The following is a 23,576-nucleotide window of genomic DNA, read 5'->3' as shown; positions in this document are numbered from 1 at the left end:
TTTGAGACCCAGGCTTTGTTACTGTTGTGGGCCTTGCTGCTTTTGCTCTGCAGCTAGGATAACACCATTATTTAGTTATTGTTCCTATAATATTTACTGTTACTACTTCCCCTGGTTTATTCCACACTTCTAACACTAAAAATGTGTTTCCTCCTTTCTTTTGCCCTCAGCTATTTGCATGACTTCTGTATTCCACACTTTTGGCAATGTAACCTAACATTCGGTGTGTTTTTTATTTGCCTTTCCACGACGGTAAGATATAGTCACAGTGAAGTCAACTAGTTTTATAACATTAAAGGGTGTTTTAAAACATTTGTGCACATTTTGTACTACAGCAAAATTGGTGTGATACTGGAGCTAGCAGTAAATAGAAGCAGTTACACTGATGTCCAGAGTTCTTTATAAATTACAACTCACAAGATGTCTGGGGCTATTCACAAGCTAGATTAGAATCCTTATCTCGCACTTTATTGTTGTCTGTTGTAGAATTCAAACCCTTTACAACTCATAAGGAACAAAATCTGATTTGAAGCCAATATCTCAAAGCATTTGGTCTTTATTATCTGGAAACCAAAAAGCCACATGGGCACAATATGGCGGGCGTATCAGGTCAAGAAGACAGGTACTGTTACCAATAAAAACTAATTTCAACAGTATTAAAGAGGCAAAAAAATAAGTAAGGTAAGTAATATGAGAGTTTTGTCTATATATCTACAGTGTTGGTTAACTCTTGCCAATACATTAAGCACAGCACAGAAGCCAGGACCTAAGGTCACAGTTGGAAATTATAAGAGACAGACTAAGGACAGAGGGTAGAAGACACTTCTTCACACAGAGAGTTGTGAAGGCATGAAATGGGTCACCAAGATGCAGAATCTTTGGGATAATATAAGACCGTCAAAGTTTAAGGAATCCCTGATGGGCCGAATGGCCTCCTCCCATATGTACATGTAATTATGTTCTTCTTATATGCATTGCTAATGTATGTTTCGCTTACATTAAATAGGCTTGGAGGAATACAGTTGTGGCTATTATAATACATTATTGCTAGTCACTAAGGTGATAGCATGTATTAAACAAACTGTATCTGATACTAACTGGAGGGCCCAGAAGAAGGCCTGGGCTGAGTTCAGTAAAGATACGATTCGATTTTGCGTCTATCTCATCGTTGAGTGTTTACAGTGATAATCCCTAATACATTCTGCTCCTTATTCACATCTCTGCATTTAATGCAGAACACTAATAAATTATTAAAGATGATATCCTATTTAAGGCGTCATTACAAAGAACTAAACAGCCTTTTCTTCCTTGCATGAACTAATTCCTGTAGATAAACAAGAGCATTAACTAATTCCTGCAGATAAACACGAGCGCTCCACAATACAACGTTAATTGTCTTGGCAAATCTTTGAGCAATAAAAACTGGAACAACACATTATGTAATTGTATCTGAAAATACGAAACGTATATAGTAGTTCATCATTATGAAAATACTCCTTAAAGCCACATGTTCCTGGATTGACCATCTGCAAGGAATGCATTAGATATGTTAACACAGACACTGATTTCTATCTCACAAGGAAGGAGTTATCATTTTCACTAAAAGATCTGAATCTCAGTCAGGTTTACCTGGATTCCACAAGCAATTGAGCAGGCCCCTTGGTGCTTACCACTGCAGTAAAACACAGCATGGGGAACCCAATACAGCTTTATATTCCATTGTCTTAAACAACAGCCTTGCTATAAAAAACACCTTAGTATCACAGTACAATAAGGAAGGTGTGTAGTGGTACACTTCCAGGCCCTGACAGCTAAGGGGCAGTAAACAAAACAGGGTGAGTTTTTATTTAGAAGGGGTTTTATCTTTTGACCTCGTTATCTTTCTAGGCTAAAGATTCAGTTCATAGCTTATTACTTTAGGTCCTGGGATTAGACTGGTTGCTGTCTCCAGGGGCACATGTCCTTTTGGTCATGTGGTGACTGGAATTGAACACAGTAGTGTACCTGTAAGTGTGATCACACCCGTGCATTTTACAAGCTCGTCAGAGCCTCCTCTGATTTGGCTATGTACCCAAGCATTCTCTTTGACTTTTTGATTGTCTGGTTAATGCATATTCCCACCGGGGGGCATAGTTTGTATGTCTAATGAACTGTCTGTCTGTCACATCTACATTGTACCACATATTTAGGGAACTGCTTGTCCAATTAAGTTGTAACTTGTGAATATTCTTCAGGACAAGCTATTGAGAGGCATATGAAAGCATCTGTCAGTATGTCAAACAAAATTTTTTACATGTATAAGTTTATGGACAGGGGTTAATTTGTGCCGGATCGCAGCGGACCCCAGCTTCAGTACCTTTTTGTCTGACAGGCGAGAATTATATAGTTTGCAAATTAACTTTATATACATGTGCACTAAAAACGCTTTCCAGTTCTGTGAATTGAATGACAAAAGTGTACTTTAACGACATGTTTTAGGATGCGACGTCTATGAGTAAGAAAATGAACAACTGAAACAGTGAAGCACCAAAAAAATAGCGCTCTTAACAACAACACTGTCATTGCTCCTGTTCATTAGATTAGTTGGCCCACCATTGGTATTGTTCAAACCTGGAGATTATGTTAAAACATGGCTAGGCAAAGGTCAGCATGCAGCTACTGACACCAACAGTAAGGCATGAAACCCTGATACACCAATGAGATAAAAACATGAAGCAAATATGGAAGCTACTGTAAATTAAGGTCAGTACATTAGGTCTAGAAACAAAAAAACTTGTTCTCTTGTTGCTGGTACAAGAGCTCAAATTTTGAATTTACAACTGTGGCAGGGGATGAATATCACTGACATTTTTTTAAAATGTTTCATATAAAAAGAAAAACTAAAGCCTGTAAGTCAAAGCACTATTACAGTACATTTTGTAACCTTCCGGTGATAAGAAGAACATAAGAAAGTTTCAAGAACATGAAAAGGCCATTCAGCCCATCAAGGCTCATCCCTTGTCAGCACACCATTCTCCCCTACTGGAGCGAACGAGTTTAAAAGCACAGAATCTAGTCTTTTTTTTAAAATGTTCCCAGTGTTCTAGATCCTACTACTTCACATGGTAGGCTATTTCATGCATTTATAACTCTCTGTGTTAACAAGTGCTTCCTACCTTCTGTCCTAAACTCACTTTAAAGTAAATGCTGTGCTTTAATTCACATTACTGCACTTCTAATTCACATTACTGCACTTTTACAACGTTAACCACAGTAAACTTTTACAAGAGACCAAACAGTCCCACCAGGTTTCAGCTGTTTGTATGCGACAGGTTCAAATGATTACCCAGAAAGGATCTCTGGGACTTTAAACTGTTCAGTCACGCCCAGGTGGCAACAGAAGCATTTATAATCAAACAAACTAACAAACAAAAGACAACCTGGATGGTAACTCAACTAAATGAACACACTGACTGCTCAGTTTCACATAGGGGCCTATTGGTGGCAAGCTCAGAGGCAAATGTTCTGAAATGCAACTCTCAAATACTGTCATAACAAATCATAATCGAAACTGATCCACATTAGAGATCTGGCTCAAAACATAACACAAACATATGTATTATGTTTATAATAGCATTAATACCCTCCACGGTGTTCTCTACCTGTAGATAACTTATCTTCAGCTATGGACACCTAAATGTTGCTGGGGTCAGTTTTCTGGTGGGTAATGGCCACTGTGTCATTAAGTCTCAATTATACAACTACGGCCAAAGGTTTTGCATCACCTATAATTTTTGGATTGAGACAGAATAAAAATAAACAAAATATATGAACATAATTTAGATCTTTTATTTAATGTCATGTAATCAAATTAACTACCAAATGATATCGCAAAAGTCTACCGGAAGCTATAATAGTAGTACAGTGTTTCATGTTAGATTTCGAAATGTCACATTTTTCAATTTATGTTAAGTATATGGAAAATACGAAGCAGTATGTAATTCAATATGTTAACATGACATTATTCAGCAGGTTTCATTTGACTTTATGAATGAAGCTAAATTAGTTAATTCTATAGGGTGATGCAAAATTTTTTGGCAGAAACTGTATTTCCAAGACATGTTTTTTCCAGCTAAACATTGATTGAATTGGTCTTTAGCATTCTAGACAGCTACGTGTCAACCAGCTAGAAAAGGGTTTTGTTCATTACAGGGGCACCCCTCAATTGAATATAATGTGTTTGCATAGCCCAGACTGTTAAATAAAAACAAACGGTCCTTTTGCTCAGCAGATATCAGCAGGTTTCACTCTCTCCTGTTCAATTTTATACTAAAACGATGCCCTTTTGAATAGTTTGTTCTTTTTGGGATTCTAAACCATAAAACGAACAAGGGCTGTTTTAATCGTTTGTAAGCTCGCAGTGCACAATCTCTTTACTGTTCTTCCTGTTTGTAGTGAGGTAGCCATGGAGATATGATGTCTGAGGTCACACACTTTAGTTCGGGATTATGCATACAGGTCCTAAGGCGGCTTAGATCCCATCGCAAGTGTAAACAGGTGGCCCAACTGATACGAATCTTTAAATCCAATTGACTGCAAGGCGGCTCAGGTCAGACTTGTAACACACTATAAATAAGTACAAAACAACACATGCTGGGGAACCATTGTGAGGACTTCCACCACAGTCAATATTTCAGCCCCACTGTACTTGTTTGAAGCTGCTCTTGTTTAGTTTGCTTTTACCCAGCCCTGAGCTTGTTTTAATTGTACACGCTCTAGGATGCTTCAACACAATTGCTGTACTATATAAGTGAAAGCTGTTCTCAGTGTTGTTTTAAGTGACCATTTCAACTGGAACAGAAGACTGCAAAGCGGCTCCCACAGGAGGGACTTATACTGAGGCATGTTAGCAAACCTTAGTTTTTTGGGTTTTTTTTTACCTCAGAAGCAGGATATTTCTGTTTCAATGCTGGCTAGGTTACAGAGTAAGCATACTTAAAGATGCATTTGCACTGAGACACAGAAAAAGCAGGCATGAATGTGTCTTATTTCTGAATTCTAGCCCACATTGTTCACAGTGCAATTGACAATGATGAGCGTATCGCAGCTGCATTCAAGTCCAGACCTGTCTATACTCTTCCATGCCTCATTTAGCTTGCCCAGGTCTCGTAAATCAACTGGGAAACAACTGACGTATTTTCAAGCGTTTCTCATTCTGTGTGTTGATATGTTGATAGAGTGCTGGAATGGTGCATTTATAAGACTATTTGGTCAGGTATTTCTTTTATTATAGCACAGTGTAAATGCCTATGCTAAAGTTTCTCATGTTTCTCACTCCTGGTGGCCTGGGTTCAACCTGGTGGCCTGGGTTCAACCTGGTGGCCAAGTGGGCATCAGGTGATGCCAGCACAGACAGGTCAGGATTGGGCTGAGCTTGCAGAGCTGTGAGGGGAAGCTCATGGGATGCTTGTAGCCAGTTCCATTGATCCACATATTTCACTGACACAGAATGTGCAAGTACCTAATAATAATAATAAAAAAGGCTTAAAAACTCAAATGAAAACATACAGGCGTATACTGTGTTAGTTACCTTTCAATGCAGAAAAAACCTTAACCCATCAAATGTGAAGTAGCCGTAGCCACTCTTGTGGGACTACACATTTCCATAAGAAACCCCTTCATCAAACCTGACCTTGACCCTAACCCTAACTCTGACCCGTACCCTAACCCTATCCCTAAACCTTACAGTATTTTCATAGTTAGGTAATAAATTGTATTATATGGACAGAATTAAAGAACAATACATTATACACAAATGCTATATCATTTAGAGTAGGTTATAAAACAAACCAAATCAACAGCAAAACTATCAAAAGCCTTATTTCAACTTTGGGTCATATCAACTGCCTCTTACTGTAAAACATATTCGACAAAAGAAAATATTTTACTACATGACAGCGTGGAGCAAGCTGAAAGAACCCTGTCCATCCCAGCCCATCTTTTGTTATCAAAGAAACATCAGCAGTCCTTACCCCAGCTAAAGAAACAAAACTCATTTCCAAACCTCTTTCTCAGGCACACTGGTGTAGGCCTCCAGAAACTCCAAACTGTCGTGTCTTCTTAGCCTCATCCCGGATCCGTCTCGAGATCCTTGTGTAATGTTTAATTGAGAAACTCTGCAGTTGTTTGGTGTGTAGTTTAAAGGCATGACACTACATTACTGATGTGAGGCTTTCGCGTAATATCTCATACTAAGCCCACAGGTGTGCAATAGACACCGTGATAGCTAGTCTGCCAATAGGACTACCAATGCAAATAAACTCCCTCCTCTTCCATTCTTTCAAAAGATACAGGTAAAGGAAATGAGCCAGATAAGCTTTGAGGGCGGGGCTGCAGTTATAAATAGAACAGGGGGTGGACTTGGGTAACCCGCTGAGCCAGAAAACTAGAGGAAGCACAAAAGCAATTGCAAGGAGAGACAGAAGGCTGAAGTAATGGGACACTTTGCATACCTTTAGGGACTTGATAAAAATAGATACTGGGCTATTTTTAGAAGAGCGCAAGAAGAAGATATGCTTAAATAGGACAACTCCATTTTTTCACAATGCATACACTGGAGTCTAAACCATCTTTTATACTCTGGATATGACTCAAAGCATATCCCAAATGATTTAAATAACAAACTGCCAATGTCAATGCAAAGGGTGATCAAATGCAGGATACCTGTTCCCAAGACAACATCTTTGTTACTGTGTTATTATCACAAACTTGAATGTAAGAAATGCTACAGCCAGAGAAATTGATTCCTAGAATAATACAATACAAACGTTCTATAGTTCTTCTGTAGGCAACACAGAGTGATGTAAAAAAAGTAGGTATTAAGCCTAGATTAAAAGGAATTACAGAATTAAGCATCTTTAAGACTCTGTGGAATCAATCAAATGAAAACAGAAGTCAATTCCTAAAGTGTGAATTTACTCAATAACCTGTGCTAAAATATGTCACACGAAACTTGAATGATCAAATATATACTGTATTACAACCATATATCCATTGGAAAGTTGTGTATTTCATGGTATAAAAACTATGCTAACCAGAGCAGAATCCTGGCAAAGATGACGGCCACGAACAACCAATCAAAACTTTGAACTGCTATCCAACTTGAACCAGGGTTTGTTCCAGGATTTTCAAGCTCGTGGTCGAAGTGACCAACTTTTACAGGGTCAGACAACATTAACACTTAAAAGATGCTTTTATACATTACTAAGCAGCATTACAGAATGATGATTCAGGCTGTGCTGTCCAAAACATCCTCTAACCAAACACTGCATTGTTTATTGTCTATAATAGTACAATTTCTAAAAAACTGACTACAGAACTGGTTGGGTTAGATCTGGTCTGAGGGGTCCAGAGGAATGCTTCTAAGCGTTTAGGTGGGACTGGTGCACTACTCCGCTACTGTAAAAGTGTCTATTATTGGAAGATAGCTCTGCCATTGTGATTTGCAGGGACACATGCACACTGCAGGATGATTACATATCCACTGCCAGCAGCTGATTGTATTGCCATCAAGAGACTTGGCCTACTTGGAAAACAAGGTCAAAGAAAGCAGTGCTATGAACACGTTGAAAATGCAATAGCGAAAGAGCACTCTATCACTGGGCTTTGAGCACTTTGGGTCTCTGACCAAGGTTTTGAAGTGTTTTAAGAACTGTAAAGTTGTTCAAGAGAGTTTTTTGCTTGCTGGATGAACACATGCCATAACATGCCTGTGTAATCATTTTTCTTTATTCCTCAAGCGTCTTTGTAGCCATAGGGAAGCGGTGTGGAGTAGTGGTTAGGGCTCTGGACTCTTGACCAGAGGGTTGTGGGTTCAATCCCCAGTGGGGGACACTGCTTTTTTACCCTTGAGCAAGGTACTTTACCTAGATTGCTCCAGTAAAAACCCAACTGTATAAATGGGTAATTGTATGTAAAATAATGTGATATCTGTATAATGTGAAATAATGTATAATGTGATATCTTGTAACAATTGTAAGTCGCCCTGGATAAGGGCGTCTGCTAAGAAATAAATAAATAATATCATTTTATTTGATTTATGATCCATAAATCAGTTCATTGCTGAATAAAAATGTCTAAAAACCAGCACAGATACCAGCTCTGAACAGCCCTCGTCATTGCAGACGTAGTGGATTCGTAAGTGCTTATCACTGGTTCATGACCATGCCATTTATCAACATGTACCTAATACAATAAGAATTGCTAAGTGTCATGACAATTTGTTAAGTGATTATCCAGATATATGCCCAAATGTAAGTGCTGTACATACGACCACCATGTGTGACATACGGGTGTACCAGTGTCTCCACTATATCCCCTTTGCAGAGCGTTTCATCTCCAGCGGGGGATATTATTGACAAAGTTTGTATACTCAGCTATGATAATGTTTCCAGTCCTGAACCATGGGACCAGTGAACTGTCTAGACCTAGGTTGACTCAAAGAAGAATCCTTCTTGTAAAGAATGCTGAATAAAGTTAGCTGCTCTGTGCATTAACCCTTCTCACTCCCTGCAGGATAAGCCCTGTGACACTCAATAGATACCGTTCTGCAGAACTCAAAGTTGTCAGTGCCATGGAGAGAGATCAATAGTGTATTTTCAATGAGGCTTAGAGGTAAGAACTGTACCCTGAGCTAATAATCCGAACCTATTAATCTATTACATCTGCAGCCTATCTCTGGTTTCATATCTCATTAACATTAGAGTCCAGAAGACACCCAATGTTCCAGGTGACTGGGTAGAGACCAAGTAATAAAACAGAAGCTGGCTATGATTTAGTGTGGCATGCTATCAATATCAATCAAAACTCAAGATCCTCGGAGGCTGCCAGACACGATCAGGTGGCAGCTGTTAAATCACTATGGTTTTTTGCGGATGTTCTAAAAATATAGAAAGGTGAATGTTCACTGATTCTGCTATTCTAAAGCCTGTGGAACCTGTAACAGGGAAGTTAGTGCCCGTTTTAAAGACTACATTATTAAGGGAATCTGGAAAGTGCTGGAGGGTATACCTGGAATTGATGCAAACAGGGTGAGGCGTGGCAACACAGCAAATCTCTTGTCATGAATATATCAGTATGCACTAGACAATAAAAAAACCAACACATATCTCCTGTCACGGCTGTAAACGCAAAATTAGAGCATTTCAGTATGAAGAAAAAAACGGAGGTCCATGAAGTGTATCAACAGCATATTGAAAAGTACAGAATGAGAAATGGCAAGCAGTAGTTTAATGAAGAGTGGGGTAGAGTGGTGGTGCCATTTTATAAACACAGTCACACACTCCAGGGTGTTCAAATATGGCTGTTTAACCCCTGGGCAAGTGTTGTATTAATGAAGAGGCGGGAAACTGGATTTTAATTCCAGAGCCACGTTTCCAACGGTACCATGAAGCCAGTCGATACTCAATCTCATCTCATTCCAATATCAAACTACTATCAGCCCTTTAGTAAAGTCTATGAGATCTGCTGCCTTGCCTAATCACGAGTGGAACTGATCTAGGATTATAGGATTCTTTTAGCCGGGTCCAATTACACAACAGTGTGTGCTGCATATCAAATCTCTGGCTACTTTGTTGCCAGGAATACTCCAGCAGTCCTTTTGAACTGACACTGGGAAACAAAAAAGCAGTAGGTTATACAGCATCATATACTGACTGGGGTTGCCTTGGTAACCTTACTATTACCACAAATACACATTGGCTACTATCATTATCACCCTATATAAACTGCATTGCAGGCTTAAGTAATGCAAGAAACTCCCAAAAGGTGTATCCATCAATCGGTTTTTGACACAAAGAACGATTTACCCCATACAGCACCTTTCTGCGTTGCCATGCCTTAAAATTTCCCAGCAACGCCCACTTCTGTTACATCGTCATGCAAATCAAGGGCAAAGCAGGAGCTGTTATTTAAATGAGCTCAAATAAAACAGCTGGCAACGTCTTTACGGAAATGCCACTCCATTCATATATAATCGTTTGCAGAGGCAGTCTTGCATTCTCACGCGGAACAATGGAACATCTCGTATCCAGCCTGAAGCAGCAGTGATGTAATCCTCTGCATCATTCCGGAATGACATTCTAATGATCTTGAAGGTTAATAGCAATCTCTGGGTCTGAACACACCTGGTTTGGATCCTCTTTCTCTCTCCCGGTACAATTTACATTTAACTGCTGGCAATACTGCCAGCAATATTGCTTTCAAAAGCTGTACAATAGAAAGGTTGCAGGCAAATAATTGTCAGAAAAAAAGCTGGCAAGTGTTGCCAGTATAAACTGGCATCAGCTTATTAACTGCAGGCTATATAAAGGGATTGTGTAGCCCGGTATTTCAGATCACAGTGGCTGAAATCAGGCTTCGACAGGGAATCCCAGAAACGTATACATTTGGTTGTCAAAACTCTTTGTTATGTAGCTGCACTGGGATCTGCTTTGAATTGCACAGGTGGCACGTAAGAAATAATATGAGTTTATTAAAACTGGTGAGTCCATGAACAATTGTGCATGGATTAATGTCTCAAATTCTGTTATTATTTTGTTATGATTTGTCTAGTCCTGTAGAGAATTTAAGAAAAAATGGCCACAAATTCATAAACAATTCAAGTCGGACACCATAGAAATAGCAGCTAAAGCATTGGAATTCATAGCACTTTACTGCCATTATTTTAGGTGACACTGATTTTCTGTATATAAATTAAAACAGGTTAGAGGTAGTAGTACTCTGTGTCCACAAGGGGGCGACAGCAGCACTGAGATGACACTGCCAGTGGTGCAGTCATTTGTATTATCCAGCCCTCCTGCCAGAATCCTTTACTGCCCCATGCTGTCTGGTCCTTTGAAACACAGTGAAACATAAAAGTCTATCTGGAGAAAGACACCGTTGAGCTTTTTATTTGAAACCAAAATGGCTCATTGCATAAATATACTTTACACAATGTGTTGCACTATAATTACAAAATTGTCTATTCATATTTCACAAAAATATCTTCAGCAAGCCTTTCAACAGGATAATAAAAATGGCAATTCTTAAATATAAGCACCACATTCAGACTGAATCAATATTAGCGAGTAAAACTGGTTTTGTATACATATTCTGTATGTGCAGTATATAAAAATATATCAAAAAACATACTGTGTAATATGTCAAATGAATTGTCTTAGCGGAGAGCCTTTTTTTTGTAGCTCTTTAAAGAACATACCACATGCCAAGAAGAATCTAACCCCCCTTAATGCAGACCATGCCGGTCTGCATTAAACCAACTCTCAGAGAACAAAAAAACAAGATTCTCATTGGAAAATGTTTTATATCATTGGTGCAGCATGTAAACATCTCAATAGGTGAAATATGGGTTTATATTATATTTAATTGATTACATGATTCTTACTTATGTTTTGAATCAATAATAACATCAAATAAAAAGTGTACCTTTCCATTATAACCCTTACAGCAGTAAATGTACATGGCTCTTCAGAGCTTTCAGTTTATGATGCATTAAACACGGTTTAATGCTTTATCATACCTCTCTGGGCTTTATAACGCTTACAAATGCATTAGCATGCTATATTTTACAACACTTTCTATGCTTTTACTATGGTCATTTTCTATAAGAGAATGAAAAGCACACTAGTTAGTTATTAATTGAGGGTCCATCTGTCGTGTGGTATATAGTACTAAGATAGAAGCACAAAAGAAACTTAATAAATGTAACCCTATTGACTGTTTAATAGTTATGGATGATAGGACAGAAGCATAAGCATGGTGAACCACAGTAAGTTCGTCGTGCAATCAGAGGTAATGCACTGTAACCCTACTTCAGACAATGATGTTATTTAAGGTGCAACACTCACCACAATGATAAAACTGCACAGCTGATACACAAACGTGGGAATTCAGACTAGTGCCTGCTATTTGCGGGGGTGCTGCGCTGATCTGAATATCCAGACACATACAGGGTCACAGAGCTCTGATACACACCACTCATACATTGCTGAAGATGTGACTGGAAGGTTATGTGCCAGGTCCACCCTCGCATCACTTGCTTCAACTAAAACTCAAATGCTGAGGACTGAATTGATTCAGAGTTTTGGTATACACTTCAAAAAGTCTCTCGACTGGAGAGCTTGCGGTTCTGCCCAGCCCTTGCCTTTCCATTCAGTTTAATGGCTTGAGAAACCAATTCACTGCGCCGTGGATATAGATCTGCAGCTCCTTATAACATTTTACAACTGTATTTTTGCAGTTTTCCCACGCTTTTACCATGGTTATACTTTTTTCACTACACTTTACTGCACTTGGTTATGCTTTTACTGTGGTAGCCTTTTATAAGGGGCTATGCAGGGCTTTTAAACTATCTGAGATGCTAATGTTTTATGAATATTATTATGACTATCATTTTCTTATTTTCATATATACGTTATATTCCTGTTCGTTAACAAAAATTGTCTATCCCTTCTTTTCATCAGTCGCTGATATTCCCGTTTCCCTTCAGCACAACTATCTATGTATCTATTTTCAAATGCCAGAACTGTTTTTCCAAGTTACGGCAGGGCAACTTCTTCACACAAAATGTTTTAACTGTTCCTAAATGAAGGGGTTATAAAAGCACCATAGCATTTGTATTTGTAATAATGATGAAATATTATTATTATTATTAGTAGTACAGTAGTTGTAGGACTATTGTTAGAGGCTTTTTAATCTAGACAAGTGTCTGCCTACATGAATTAGGAAGTGGATGTTATTTTTAAAACAGGTATTTTTTTCAATGTAAAAAAGGTGACATGTTTGCCCCAATGTCTGGTTGTATATCATATAATTTCTTAATTGAAAACTGCAATTAAACTGTAACCCTGGGGATAAGTCTCTGCCTCAATCAGTAGCTACTTAACCATGCCACTGTCAGTTTGCACGGTGATTCCTCAGCTCTCCTCTGTCATTCCACAGCTGTATCTGAGCTTCACATTGCTTGTCTGTTTGCTATGTTTTCACTATACCGTGGTATATTGCCTGCTGTAATGGACATCAAAGTAAGACATGAGATCTGTATTAATGAGAGCTGACTGTATTAATTCAATTGTATTTGCATTAATTGATCATCTTTTTAAAGAAGACTAGAGTAAACTGCTTAGATTGCAGATGTCTCTGTCTTGAAAGGAGATGGTTGAAACCTCTGCTACCTTTAGCACTTCACCAAAATAAAAGCCTCCAAAATAACAGCTGTTTACTGCACTGGAGCTAACGGCAATCCAGAGACATCCTTGATGGCTGTCTGAAGGGATGTTCCTAGTTTTACCGGCTGTCTGATGTGTGGTTTGTCAAACGTCATTATGGGTTGCTATGGCAACATTGAATGTTACAACATCCCTATAGGGAGCAAGATGGCATTAAAGTATTCAGTTAAGCATTGGTTGAAGAAAGGTGAATATTGTGGTGATTTACAGAGGCTGTATAAAAACACCTGCCATAACACACTAAATCATATGCAGAGTTAGCATGAGCAGCCACACATGTCTGTCTTCAAGTTGTTTTTGTTCATTTTTATAGTGCCCAACTATTTCACCCCCAAATAACTCCAGTTTCTTTCCACAATGAAATGACAGTCAGCGGGTGTCCTACGATCCCACTGCCAAGCCTATGGCCTTTTTACACCCAGGAGCTCCACTGTCAGCAAGCTCTCAAACCTGTAGAATAGCACTGCAGGCAGCTGGCCAGTAGGGGTCACTGTAGCAAGGTGAAGTTACTCAGTCCCTGTGGAATCCCCAGTGAAGATTGCAGATCTTGCACAGCTACAGATACAGAATACGGATACAGACTATTGTCCTCCTGGGTGTAAAGAGGCAGTTGGCTTGGTCATGGGATCGGAGGATGACCACTGACCTTCAGTTCTCCTGAGCTGTTGTGGGGAATTGCTGTGGCTGGAAACGTAATTGTAAACTCTAAATTTGGGGGAAAATCGGGGCTAAAATAATTAGACAGGTACCAGATTAAAGACCACAGCATTACCACAAATTGCACCCCAACGGATTTGACACAACTATTGCACGGTGATTCAGTTGCACTGGTATGGTATTAACTGCCATTGATTACCAGTGCATTGGTTCATAATGCTGTATATAAATGCAGCTATGAGAATGTTACCACAGTTCCTTATTGTATCCCAGTAGCAGGTACCAGTGCAGCACACTACAGCACCTTGCATTGCCATTACAGTGCCAGTGCTTTACCATTCAAAATGGGTTGCTGAGGGTGTGTTGGAGTTTCACAGAAACAAATGCATGAACAAAGCAGTATGGTCTTTACGACATTACAGTCAATGCTCTAGCACCTTCTGCAGCCTTGCCGATAAGAGCTGTTGATAAACAACTTGGGCTTTGAGGACAAGCAGATCAAAAAAAAAAAAAAGCTGCTCTGAAATGCGTAGGTAGAGTTCATCGGAAAACCACATCCCTTCTAAAAGCTGTGTGTTTTATTAATAGAATATACATATATATATATATATATATATATATATATATATATATATATATATATATATATATATATATATATATATATATATTCTATTAATAAAGCACAGGCTGCATATAGAAACAATATAATACCCATATTGGGCATGCTGAGTACTGTATGCTCAATATGCTGATTGCTTTCACTTAAAGCAATTGTAACAAACAACCTGATTTAGCTACTCAAATATGCAGTTTTGAAAGAAACACACATTGTACAAACATGTCTTTTAAGTTGAACGGTTGATATGTGGTTCCTCACTGGGTTAAAGAAAGCTCTGTTTCCATGCCTTTTTCTCTGGAAATCTGTGGAATAACTGATCTCATAAAGGCCCTAGTATAGCCGATAATATGTCATTCGTTGCCTGTTAATAATGTTCAGAATTGCTCGCTGCATTCATTTCTTTTACAGTGTTTATATGAAAGACAGAATCAAACCTATTCATAATCATTCCTTTTCTTACAGTGCTCAGGCTTGCTGCTTCAGCCATGAGTGGTCACGACAAGGTGCATTGTGCCTGTGCCACGATTCTGCAGCCTTGTGCAATATTGTTCTGTACGTTTAACCCTTGGTGATCCAGAGATGTACAGAGCAGAGCAGTGGTATCTCAAACAAGACTGAATATCAAGGAAGGCTTTTAAAAAAAGACATTTGTGGATACATTAAATGAAATTGTAGCAAACAAAATAATTCCATCAATCTTACCCAATTTGCACTTCCATTAGCTGCATACAGTATATGTCAAAAGTGCAGCTTTGAAAGAAACACATGGCTTAGCAAACATGTACTTTCATTTTACTACATCAAGTTAAAGAAAGTCTTCAGTTTGCTTTCTAGGAAGTCTGTTACTGTTTTACTTTTACTTACTTCCAGGTGAAATGACCCAGGAAGTGCAAGACAGTCTAAAAGCATGGCTTGCAAACAGATTTATTCATCCTTGTGTAGTACCAGATATCATTGCTAAAACATGTGTTTCTTTCAAAACTGCACATTTTAGACCTATGCAGTATCCTGAATGTATGTGCATGGTGGAGACTGGACCTTAAAATGGTGGACTGACATTAGAAGAGCAGGGTGACAGTTGGGTGTATTTCAATGCTACTGTAAATACATGTGAGAAACTGGAGATTTTACTTGAGAAATATACATTCTCAATTAAATTGCCCTTTACAAGGACTCCCATAAACAACTTCTCCGTGCTCTGTCAGTGCTTAGTCATTGCTTACCCCATGACTCACTGTCTTCATGACGAAATGCAGCCCTCATATACTGTATGTGTAAAGGAGGTTGGCTATTTTATGTCCACTAAATTGAATGAAAAAAAAAAAAATCAATCAAATACATATATACTCTACCGTGTGCATCTTTCCGTATTGGAAAATGTGAGATTGAGGAAGCGATGGCAATAATATATCAGGTAAGATTTTATTTTGTTTAGCTCTACTTTAAAATGTCACTGGAGGCTGGAATGTGCCCTTTATCAACACAACCTTTTCATGTTTCTATACATTCCAACAGACTGTACATGCATGTTCCCGATACATGGTCTTGTTTTCTTCAATCACACATGTGTTCCACTGTTTGTAGCTGCTACACTCTTCAATGACCTTGCTAGCTATTTAAACACAATCTTGTGTGATCCCGAGAGATCAGAAAATCAGAAAACGGATTGCAAAATAATCCCCTTTGCCCATATCTGTGAACTACTCAGTGGTGGATAGAGGCATGCTGAGCTGGAGAGTCCTTCATTCACAAATCCGTGACCTGCATGCTGATTGGGACACGGTCTCCACGGCAATCGCTCAGGAAAGTCCAATGAGGAGGAAGCCACCAAGGGGTGGGTTATGTGCTAAAATAGCCAGATGATGTTTTGTAAGCGTGTGTGTGTGTGCTTTGTGTGCAAACAACATGGGAATGCAAGACCCAGGTTGCCAAAGAGGCAGCTCCCAGATTGGTGCATGAAAACGTCACTAGAATTGAACTCATCCAGTTAGGAATCTGCTTTGATTTTTGCAATTGTGAATCATTTACACTTCAGAAGAGACTGTAATCCTCTTCCTATGTGGAATGTAGAGGACTTTCGCAAACAGATACAAATAACAAATTTTCTATCTCTTCTAGGAGCTGAGACTATGCATCAGTTATGCATATCAATGAGATGCAAAAAGCTAAAATACTTTAAAAAAAAACTTGACATAGAGCTACCAAAATAAGTCCAATACATCTATGCTAATATGTATTGCCATGAATTCGTAGGTCTTACATTTTACTATGTAAAAGACAAATGATTTTAAACGTGTATTTGATTGCAATCAAATATATGTATTTTGTTCTAGTTATTACAGGGCTCTAAATTGGCAACAAAAAGGGCAAGGCCAAAATGGCCTTCAGTTCAATAAATTTGTAGAGAGCACCAAGGTCACTAAACTTAAGTCAAGGCCAAAGTGTACGATGTTGTGTAATTTTATATATAAAGCTAATTATTGGCCACAGAAAGAAACAACACAGTTTAACTTAATAATAACTATTTATTTATTCAGAAAATGATGTTTTTTGTTATGTTTTTTTTGTCAACCAACAGTCTAGCGATTGCAGCCTGCGAGGACACAGCTCCCTGTGCTGAAGCCAGGCATTGGCTTTCATCACTAACCCATGGGATTGTTTTTAATTGCCTATATTCTACTGAGTTTAAAATAAACTAAACTCTGAAATCTCGTTCGCGCATGTAACGTACAAGAGTCGCTGTGTCGCATTTATGGATGAACTGAAAAAACAAAACTTATCTTCATCTTAAGATGTACAAATAATGATAATAAACAAGTAGAATAGTATTTCCTACCGTTTTGGATTTGTTGTGGTAAAAATAAGGAAATTAGAATAAGGGGATAATGACAATTGAAACATATTCAAGTTAGTGTAAGATTATTTTTGTTACTGTTTAGGACAATTCAGGACCAGTAAGCATTTCAAAGTTCGGTTAACACCTATATTTACAAAACTAATAATTCATGTAAAATATTAAAAATGAATAAAACAATATCAGTATTACAATTAATAATAATAATAATAATAATAATAATAATAATAATAATAATAATAATAATAATAATAATAATAATAATAATAATAATAAAATCCTTACTGCTAAAAGACTAATAAGTCAATTGGTTAAACTCCTGTTAGCATTAAGCTTGCTTTGCAGTCGTGTATATGTGTTTGCCTTCTAATTGTTTGTATAAAGTTATTGAATGGTCTTGTATTCAATAAGCTTTATTTGAAAACCATGAAGTGAGTTGAGCTGAGCGGTTGAAACAATGTGTACAATGTGTGAGCTGCAGTAAAAACACTGAGAGAGTGGAATCTGTCTGCATCCAGCTGAATCATTGATACTAGTTATTTGTTCACCACACCTAAACCCCAACATTACACTAGTTCCAGAAAATATTATTTTGAAACCTCAAAGAAAACCACTTGTAAGTATCATAAACATTTCTAAACTATTGACCTGAAAAAATGATCAAGTTTTGCAATTGTTTTTTTTAACAGATTGTGCAAGGCTTTCTACTTTTCTTTCTGGGCTCTTTTCTGAGATGGCATTACTACACATGGTAGAAATCCATGTGCTTGAAAGGGTCGTGTTCGTTGTTGTTTGATGCTACTTAACCACGCAAATCACATCGTCATGTTACTGTTTGGACACTGCGGCCATAATGGCCGTGAATAGACATACATTTTGAGAGGTTGTGGCAATTGAGAAGGTCACCCAGGGCAAATACTGAATGGCAGTTGTTATTAGTGATGAAAACACTATGTAACACAATTTTTGTTCCTGGGTAGTAAGTGTTATTTCCTAATTGCTTATGCCTCAAAAGTATAGAAAATGGCTATTATTCCCCACAAACTTTGCTTTTGTGACCAGGACAGTGATATTTTGAAATTTACCTATTTCCAATGAGAAAACGGGCGAATTTGTGTCTTTTCGTTCACATAAAGAAAAAACAACATATGAATCCAAATTAACATGTATTTATACTAAAGTAATACAAAAATGACTACAAAAGATTTAGAAGTGAGTAGTTTTTCAAGATTTACGATTATACTGTAAATCACTTTCACGAATCAGCCCCCAAATGTAGTCTCCTATCTAGGTACACTTGCACAACAGTTTTTGAAGGAACTCGGCAGGTAGGTTGGCCCAAACATCTTAGAGAACTAACCACAGTTCTTCTGTGGATTTAGGCAGCCTCAGTTGCTTCTCTCTCTTCATGTAATACCAGACAGACTCGATGATGTTGAGATCAGGGCTCTGTGGGGGCCATACCATCACTTCCAGGACTCCTTGTTCTTCTTTACGCTGAAGATAGTTCTTAATGACTTTTGCTGTATGTTTGGGGTCGTTGTCATGCTGCAGAATAAATTTGGGGCCAATCAGATGCCTCCCTGATGGTATTGCATGATGGATAAGTATCTGCCTGTACTTCTCAGCATTGAGGAGACCATTAATTCTGACCAAATCCCCAACTCCATTTGCAGAAATGCAGCCCCAAACTTGCAAGGAACCTCCACCATGCTTCACTGTTGCCTGCAGACACTCATTCGTGTACCGCTCTCCAGCCCTTCAGCGAACAAACTGCCTTCTGCTACAGCCAAATATTTCAAATTTTGACTCATCAGTCCAGAGCACCTGCTGCCATTTTTCTGCACCCGATCCTGTGTTTTCGTGCATAGTTGAGTCGCTTGGCCTTGCTTCCACGTCGGAGGTATGGCTTTTTGGCCGCAAGTCTTCCACGAAGGCCACTTCTGACCAGACTTCTCCAGACAGTAGATGGGTGTACCAGGGTCCCACTGTTTTCTGCCAATTCTGAGCTGATGGCACTGCTGGACATCTTCCGATTGCGAAGGGAAGTAAGCATGATGTGTCTTTCATCTGCTGCAGTAAGTTTCCTTGGCCGACCACTGCGTCTACGGTCCTCAACATTGCCCGTTTCTTTGTGCTTCTTCAAAATAGCTTGGACAGCACATCTGGAAACCCCTGGTCTGCCTTGAAATTTCTGCCTGGGAGAGACCTTGCTGATGCAGTATAACTACCTTGTGTCTTGTTGCTGTGCTCAGTCTTGCCATGGTGTATGACTTTTGACAGTAAACTGTCTTCAGCAACCTCACCTTGTTAGATGAGCTTGGCTGTTCCTCACCCAGTCTTATTCCTCCTACACAGCTGTTTCTGTTTCAGTTAATGATTGTGTTTCAACCTACATATTGAATTGATGATCATTAGCACCTGTTTGGTATAATTGTTTAATCATACACCTGACTATATGCCTACAAAATCCCTGACTTTGTGCAAGTGTACCTAGAAGAATTGATGCTGTTTTGAAGGCAAAGGGTGGTCACACCAAATATTGATTTGATGTAGATTTTTCTTCTGTTCACTCACTTTGCATTTTGTTAATTGATAAATATAAACTATTAACATGTCTATTTTTGAAAGCATTCTTACTTTACAGCATTTTTTCACACCTGCCTAAAACTTTTGCACAGTACTGTATATCTTTGAGCTAATACACACATATATATATATATATATATATATATATATATATATATATAACAAAGTATTCAGAAAAATAATCTCAATATTTCAAACTATGCAGTGTATAACTGTTCAGTATATAAGACCTAGAGCAGTTTGTTATTTGGCTTAGTTGGCTTTAAGAAATGTCTAGCGCCCAAAATGACAACTATATATCACAATGGCCGCATGTTTTTTTTTAGACTGTAAACTCTTTCAAAAAATGTATTCATGAATTTCTTTTTCATAGGTTACTCAATGAAACTGGTTAATCATCACAACTGAGGAAGACTCTACAGGTCATTTGAGATGTGAGTGCTTTGAAAGCTTGTATCCATTTAAATTGAATTTGTTACAGGCCTTCTCAGTGTGACTTTCAAGCAGAAGCTGCCAGACCAAATTACATGAACATGCACTGTACTAACACTGCCTTAGGAAAGGGAATAGCTTGCATGTATTGTGTGGTACTGTACTCGAGACACCATGCCAGATGCCTGCACGTTCTTCCAGAGCAGTGTACAGAGCTCAAGTACTCTGTATTGATGAAAAGGTCACGTTTCTATCCCCCAGTGAAATGTTTTTTCCCTCAAACAAACAGCTTTAATGAAAAGAGCTTGCTGGGAAATCCCAGCTATCCTGGAGGTTAAAAGAGGCTTCTCTTCAATAGATTCAAGATTCTTTCATTTGAGGGGCAGGCTGAGAGGCCTACTTACAGTAGCCCCTAGTGGAGTTTCACAGTTGTCAGTATCTGCTTGGGAAGGACCCTGGACAGAATATAAGAACATCAGAAAATATACATACAAGAGGCGGTCATTTGGCCTTTCAGTGTTCATTCGGTTCCAAGTAGCTGGTTGATCTCAAAACGTCAAGTCAAGTCTTAAAGGATCCAAATTCAGCAACCACACCATGGCTAGGTAACCAATTCCATACCCTCAGAGCTCTCTGTGTGAAGAGCTGTTTCTTACCCTCTAAGTATGCCTCCACTTAATTTCAAACTGTGGTCCTGGTGTCTGTACAAAGCTTAAAGTATTTCATAGTGTTGACTCCTTTTAAGCTTTCAAAGATTTAAATCAAGAAATTCTCTTCTGTAGTCTGTTTGGTTGATGGATTCTCTCCAAAGCTGCAGAGTTCTTTTTGTTTTGTGGGGACCCGAGTTGAACACAGGGTTCTCAGTAACCTCATCACGACCTTTTGTTCTGAACGCTTCTAACTATATAGTCAAGCATTCTATTTGCCTTTTTAAGTGCTTGCCCACACTGTCTGTTTGCTGACAGCAATGAAAACCAAAGGCATGTTCTGATAGAGTCTGCTGAACCATGTCAGACTATATCCAGTGCCACTGTCTCTTATCTTTTATAAGCACTAAATTCACAAAAAACAACAACCCTGCACTGTAAAAACATCAGAAAGCATGTGATGTCCAGGCGTGCTTGTTTCCGATCAGAATCCTGCCCCCATGTAGCAGAATGAATTGAACACAATACCAGTCATACGGCCCCTGCTGTTGCTGTGGGTCCATTCATTTTAGACTCCAGAGTGTGGATTCCCCCCCACCCCAATCAGTTCTCTGATTAGTTTTTACACAAGTGACTTGTTTACTGCAAGATTATAATCAATATCTCAAGAAGACATCAAGCAGATCATTGTTTTACACCATCTACAAATAAAGCAATTCAAGAAAAAAAGCACTGACTTAATACAATATCATCTACAGTACATAATGTAATGTTTAGGATGCTGTAAGGTAATATAACAATATAATGACTCACTATAATTGTTTGGCCACTTTTATTGGTAGGAAGAACTTCAAGCAATGTTAAGAACCAGATGATATGCCATTGCCATGTGATCAATTGTGCATTATACAGTATAAGGCCTACAGCAGTTTGCTATTTAGTCAGTAGAAGCAAAGATTTATCAGAAATTAAGGGAGTTCAGATTACAGCTGCAACCAGGAAATACTATAAAGCTGTGGAGGCTCCTCAGAGGAGGCAAGGGAGGCAGTTGTTTTGAAATCAAAATGCTATATTCATGTTGTATACAGTGCATTTTTAAGCACGCGCTGGCAGTGTGTAACAGTTAAGTATATTATAATAAACTATGATGGGCTACTGTTTTCTTTTCCCTGTTGGCTATTGGAGAAAATGCGTTTAACAGTCGAATTGGGGTAAAACCTGTTTAGACTGCACTTGTAGATCTCTTGATCTACCTCACTATGCACTGGACCTCCCAGACCTCAGCACCGCATTACTGGACCCTCAGCTAATGCACTATTGCACTACTATTATGTCATTGTAGATTAAACTTGCTGTAATACTAACTTGTTGCATCCTAGTTCATATTGTATTTTAGTAGTATTATTTGCACTTACTGTAAACTATACTGTATTTAAATATTGTAAACTATACTGTATTTAAATATGAATCTTGTATTGTAACCCTATACTGCTCTGTAACACTATAAGTCGCCTTGGATTAAGGCGTATGCCAAATAAAGAAGAAGAAGAAGAAGAAGAAGGAGTGTTGTCAGTCCAAATACAATAATAAGATTCTACTGTTGCTGGGGCTTTTTTTCTGCCTCCCCAGTTTTTCTGGCCACTAGCCACCACTGCTATAAAGGATACTGCAGTGTCATTCATCTTTAACGCTCAAAAGATAACTATTGACTGACGTGACTGGAAGACAATGGCTGCAGAGGACTGTGTCTGAAATCGATACACACAATAACCCAAGCACTGAATGGAGGCTGTAAGCAAGCTGTATCAGCCAACCTTTCAGGTGCTTTAGTAGAAACACACCATGATGGTCAAAGCTGGCCTAGCGTTCAAATTTTCACATTGTGAGCAGAGGGTACCAAGCTTTTATAGTCCATATCTCCCAAAGTATTCAAGGTATCCACAGGCCTGCTTCCCTCCAATACATTCCTGGTTAATACATTGCAATATATTGCAATTTGGAGGAGCTCTAAACTAGAACATGGTTTACTTACACATGTGCTTCCGAACTTGCAAAATTGTTACCAATAAAATCTCCCCGCTTAACCTGGGCTGCCATACTTTGTGCACAAAACACACCAGACTTGGGACTTTTTTAATTCTCAGAAAGGATTGTGGTGGATATTTACATTCAGGATCTAAACACTGCCACTGAGATCATTAACATTTGAGAACCATGGCTCTGAACATTCAGCATCTTACAGTGTGTGTGTTTCTGTAAAGATATGAACAATCCAGAGGGTGCTATTTAGTTATTTAAAGGGCTGCAGTATTTTGATTACTGTTTAAAATTGCTGAATACACCCCATGATGTGGACAGAAGCATTTGCTGTTATGGACTTTAGGAAGTGTTACACAGACTGTAAATCATGTAACAAAGGGCCAGACTGTCCAAGTGTGTAATTACTAACTTACTGTAGGACATATTTTCAAAATGTTTCCTGCAGTCTTCTATTAACTCCTATTTTTTGA

General features: G+C 38.5%; 1 protein-coding gene across 6 annotated transcripts in view; it reads right to left on the bottom strand.

Annotated features, from left to right (window-relative positions):
• LOC117412307 (diacylglycerol kinase delta-like) overlaps nucleotides 1–23,576 on the bottom strand; it is a 100,948-nt gene that overhangs the window by 38,776 nt on the left and 38,596 nt on the right. The window contains exon 1 of one of the 6 annotated variants that reach the window (XM_058989098.1): nucleotides 6,044–6,274. The exons of the other annotated variants lie outside the window; for them this stretch is intronic. Coding sequence (XP_058845081.1) covers nucleotides 6,044–6,187 — 144 coding nt within the window. The 5' untranslated portion in view covers nucleotides 6,188–6,274. Of the gene's footprint in view, nucleotides 1–6,043; nucleotides 6,275–23,576 lie in introns of those variants that run through there. 6 annotated transcript variants of the gene reach the window in all.

Source organism: Acipenser ruthenus, chromosome 16 (assembly GCF_902713425.1).
Source record: "Acipenser ruthenus chromosome 16, fAciRut3.2 maternal haplotype, whole genome shotgun sequence".
NCBI lineage: Eukaryota > Metazoa > Chordata > Actinopteri > Acipenseriformes > Acipenseridae > Acipenser > Acipenser ruthenus.
Note: the sequence above shows the minus strand (reverse complement) of the source record. Positions and strands in the feature narration are given on the sequence as shown.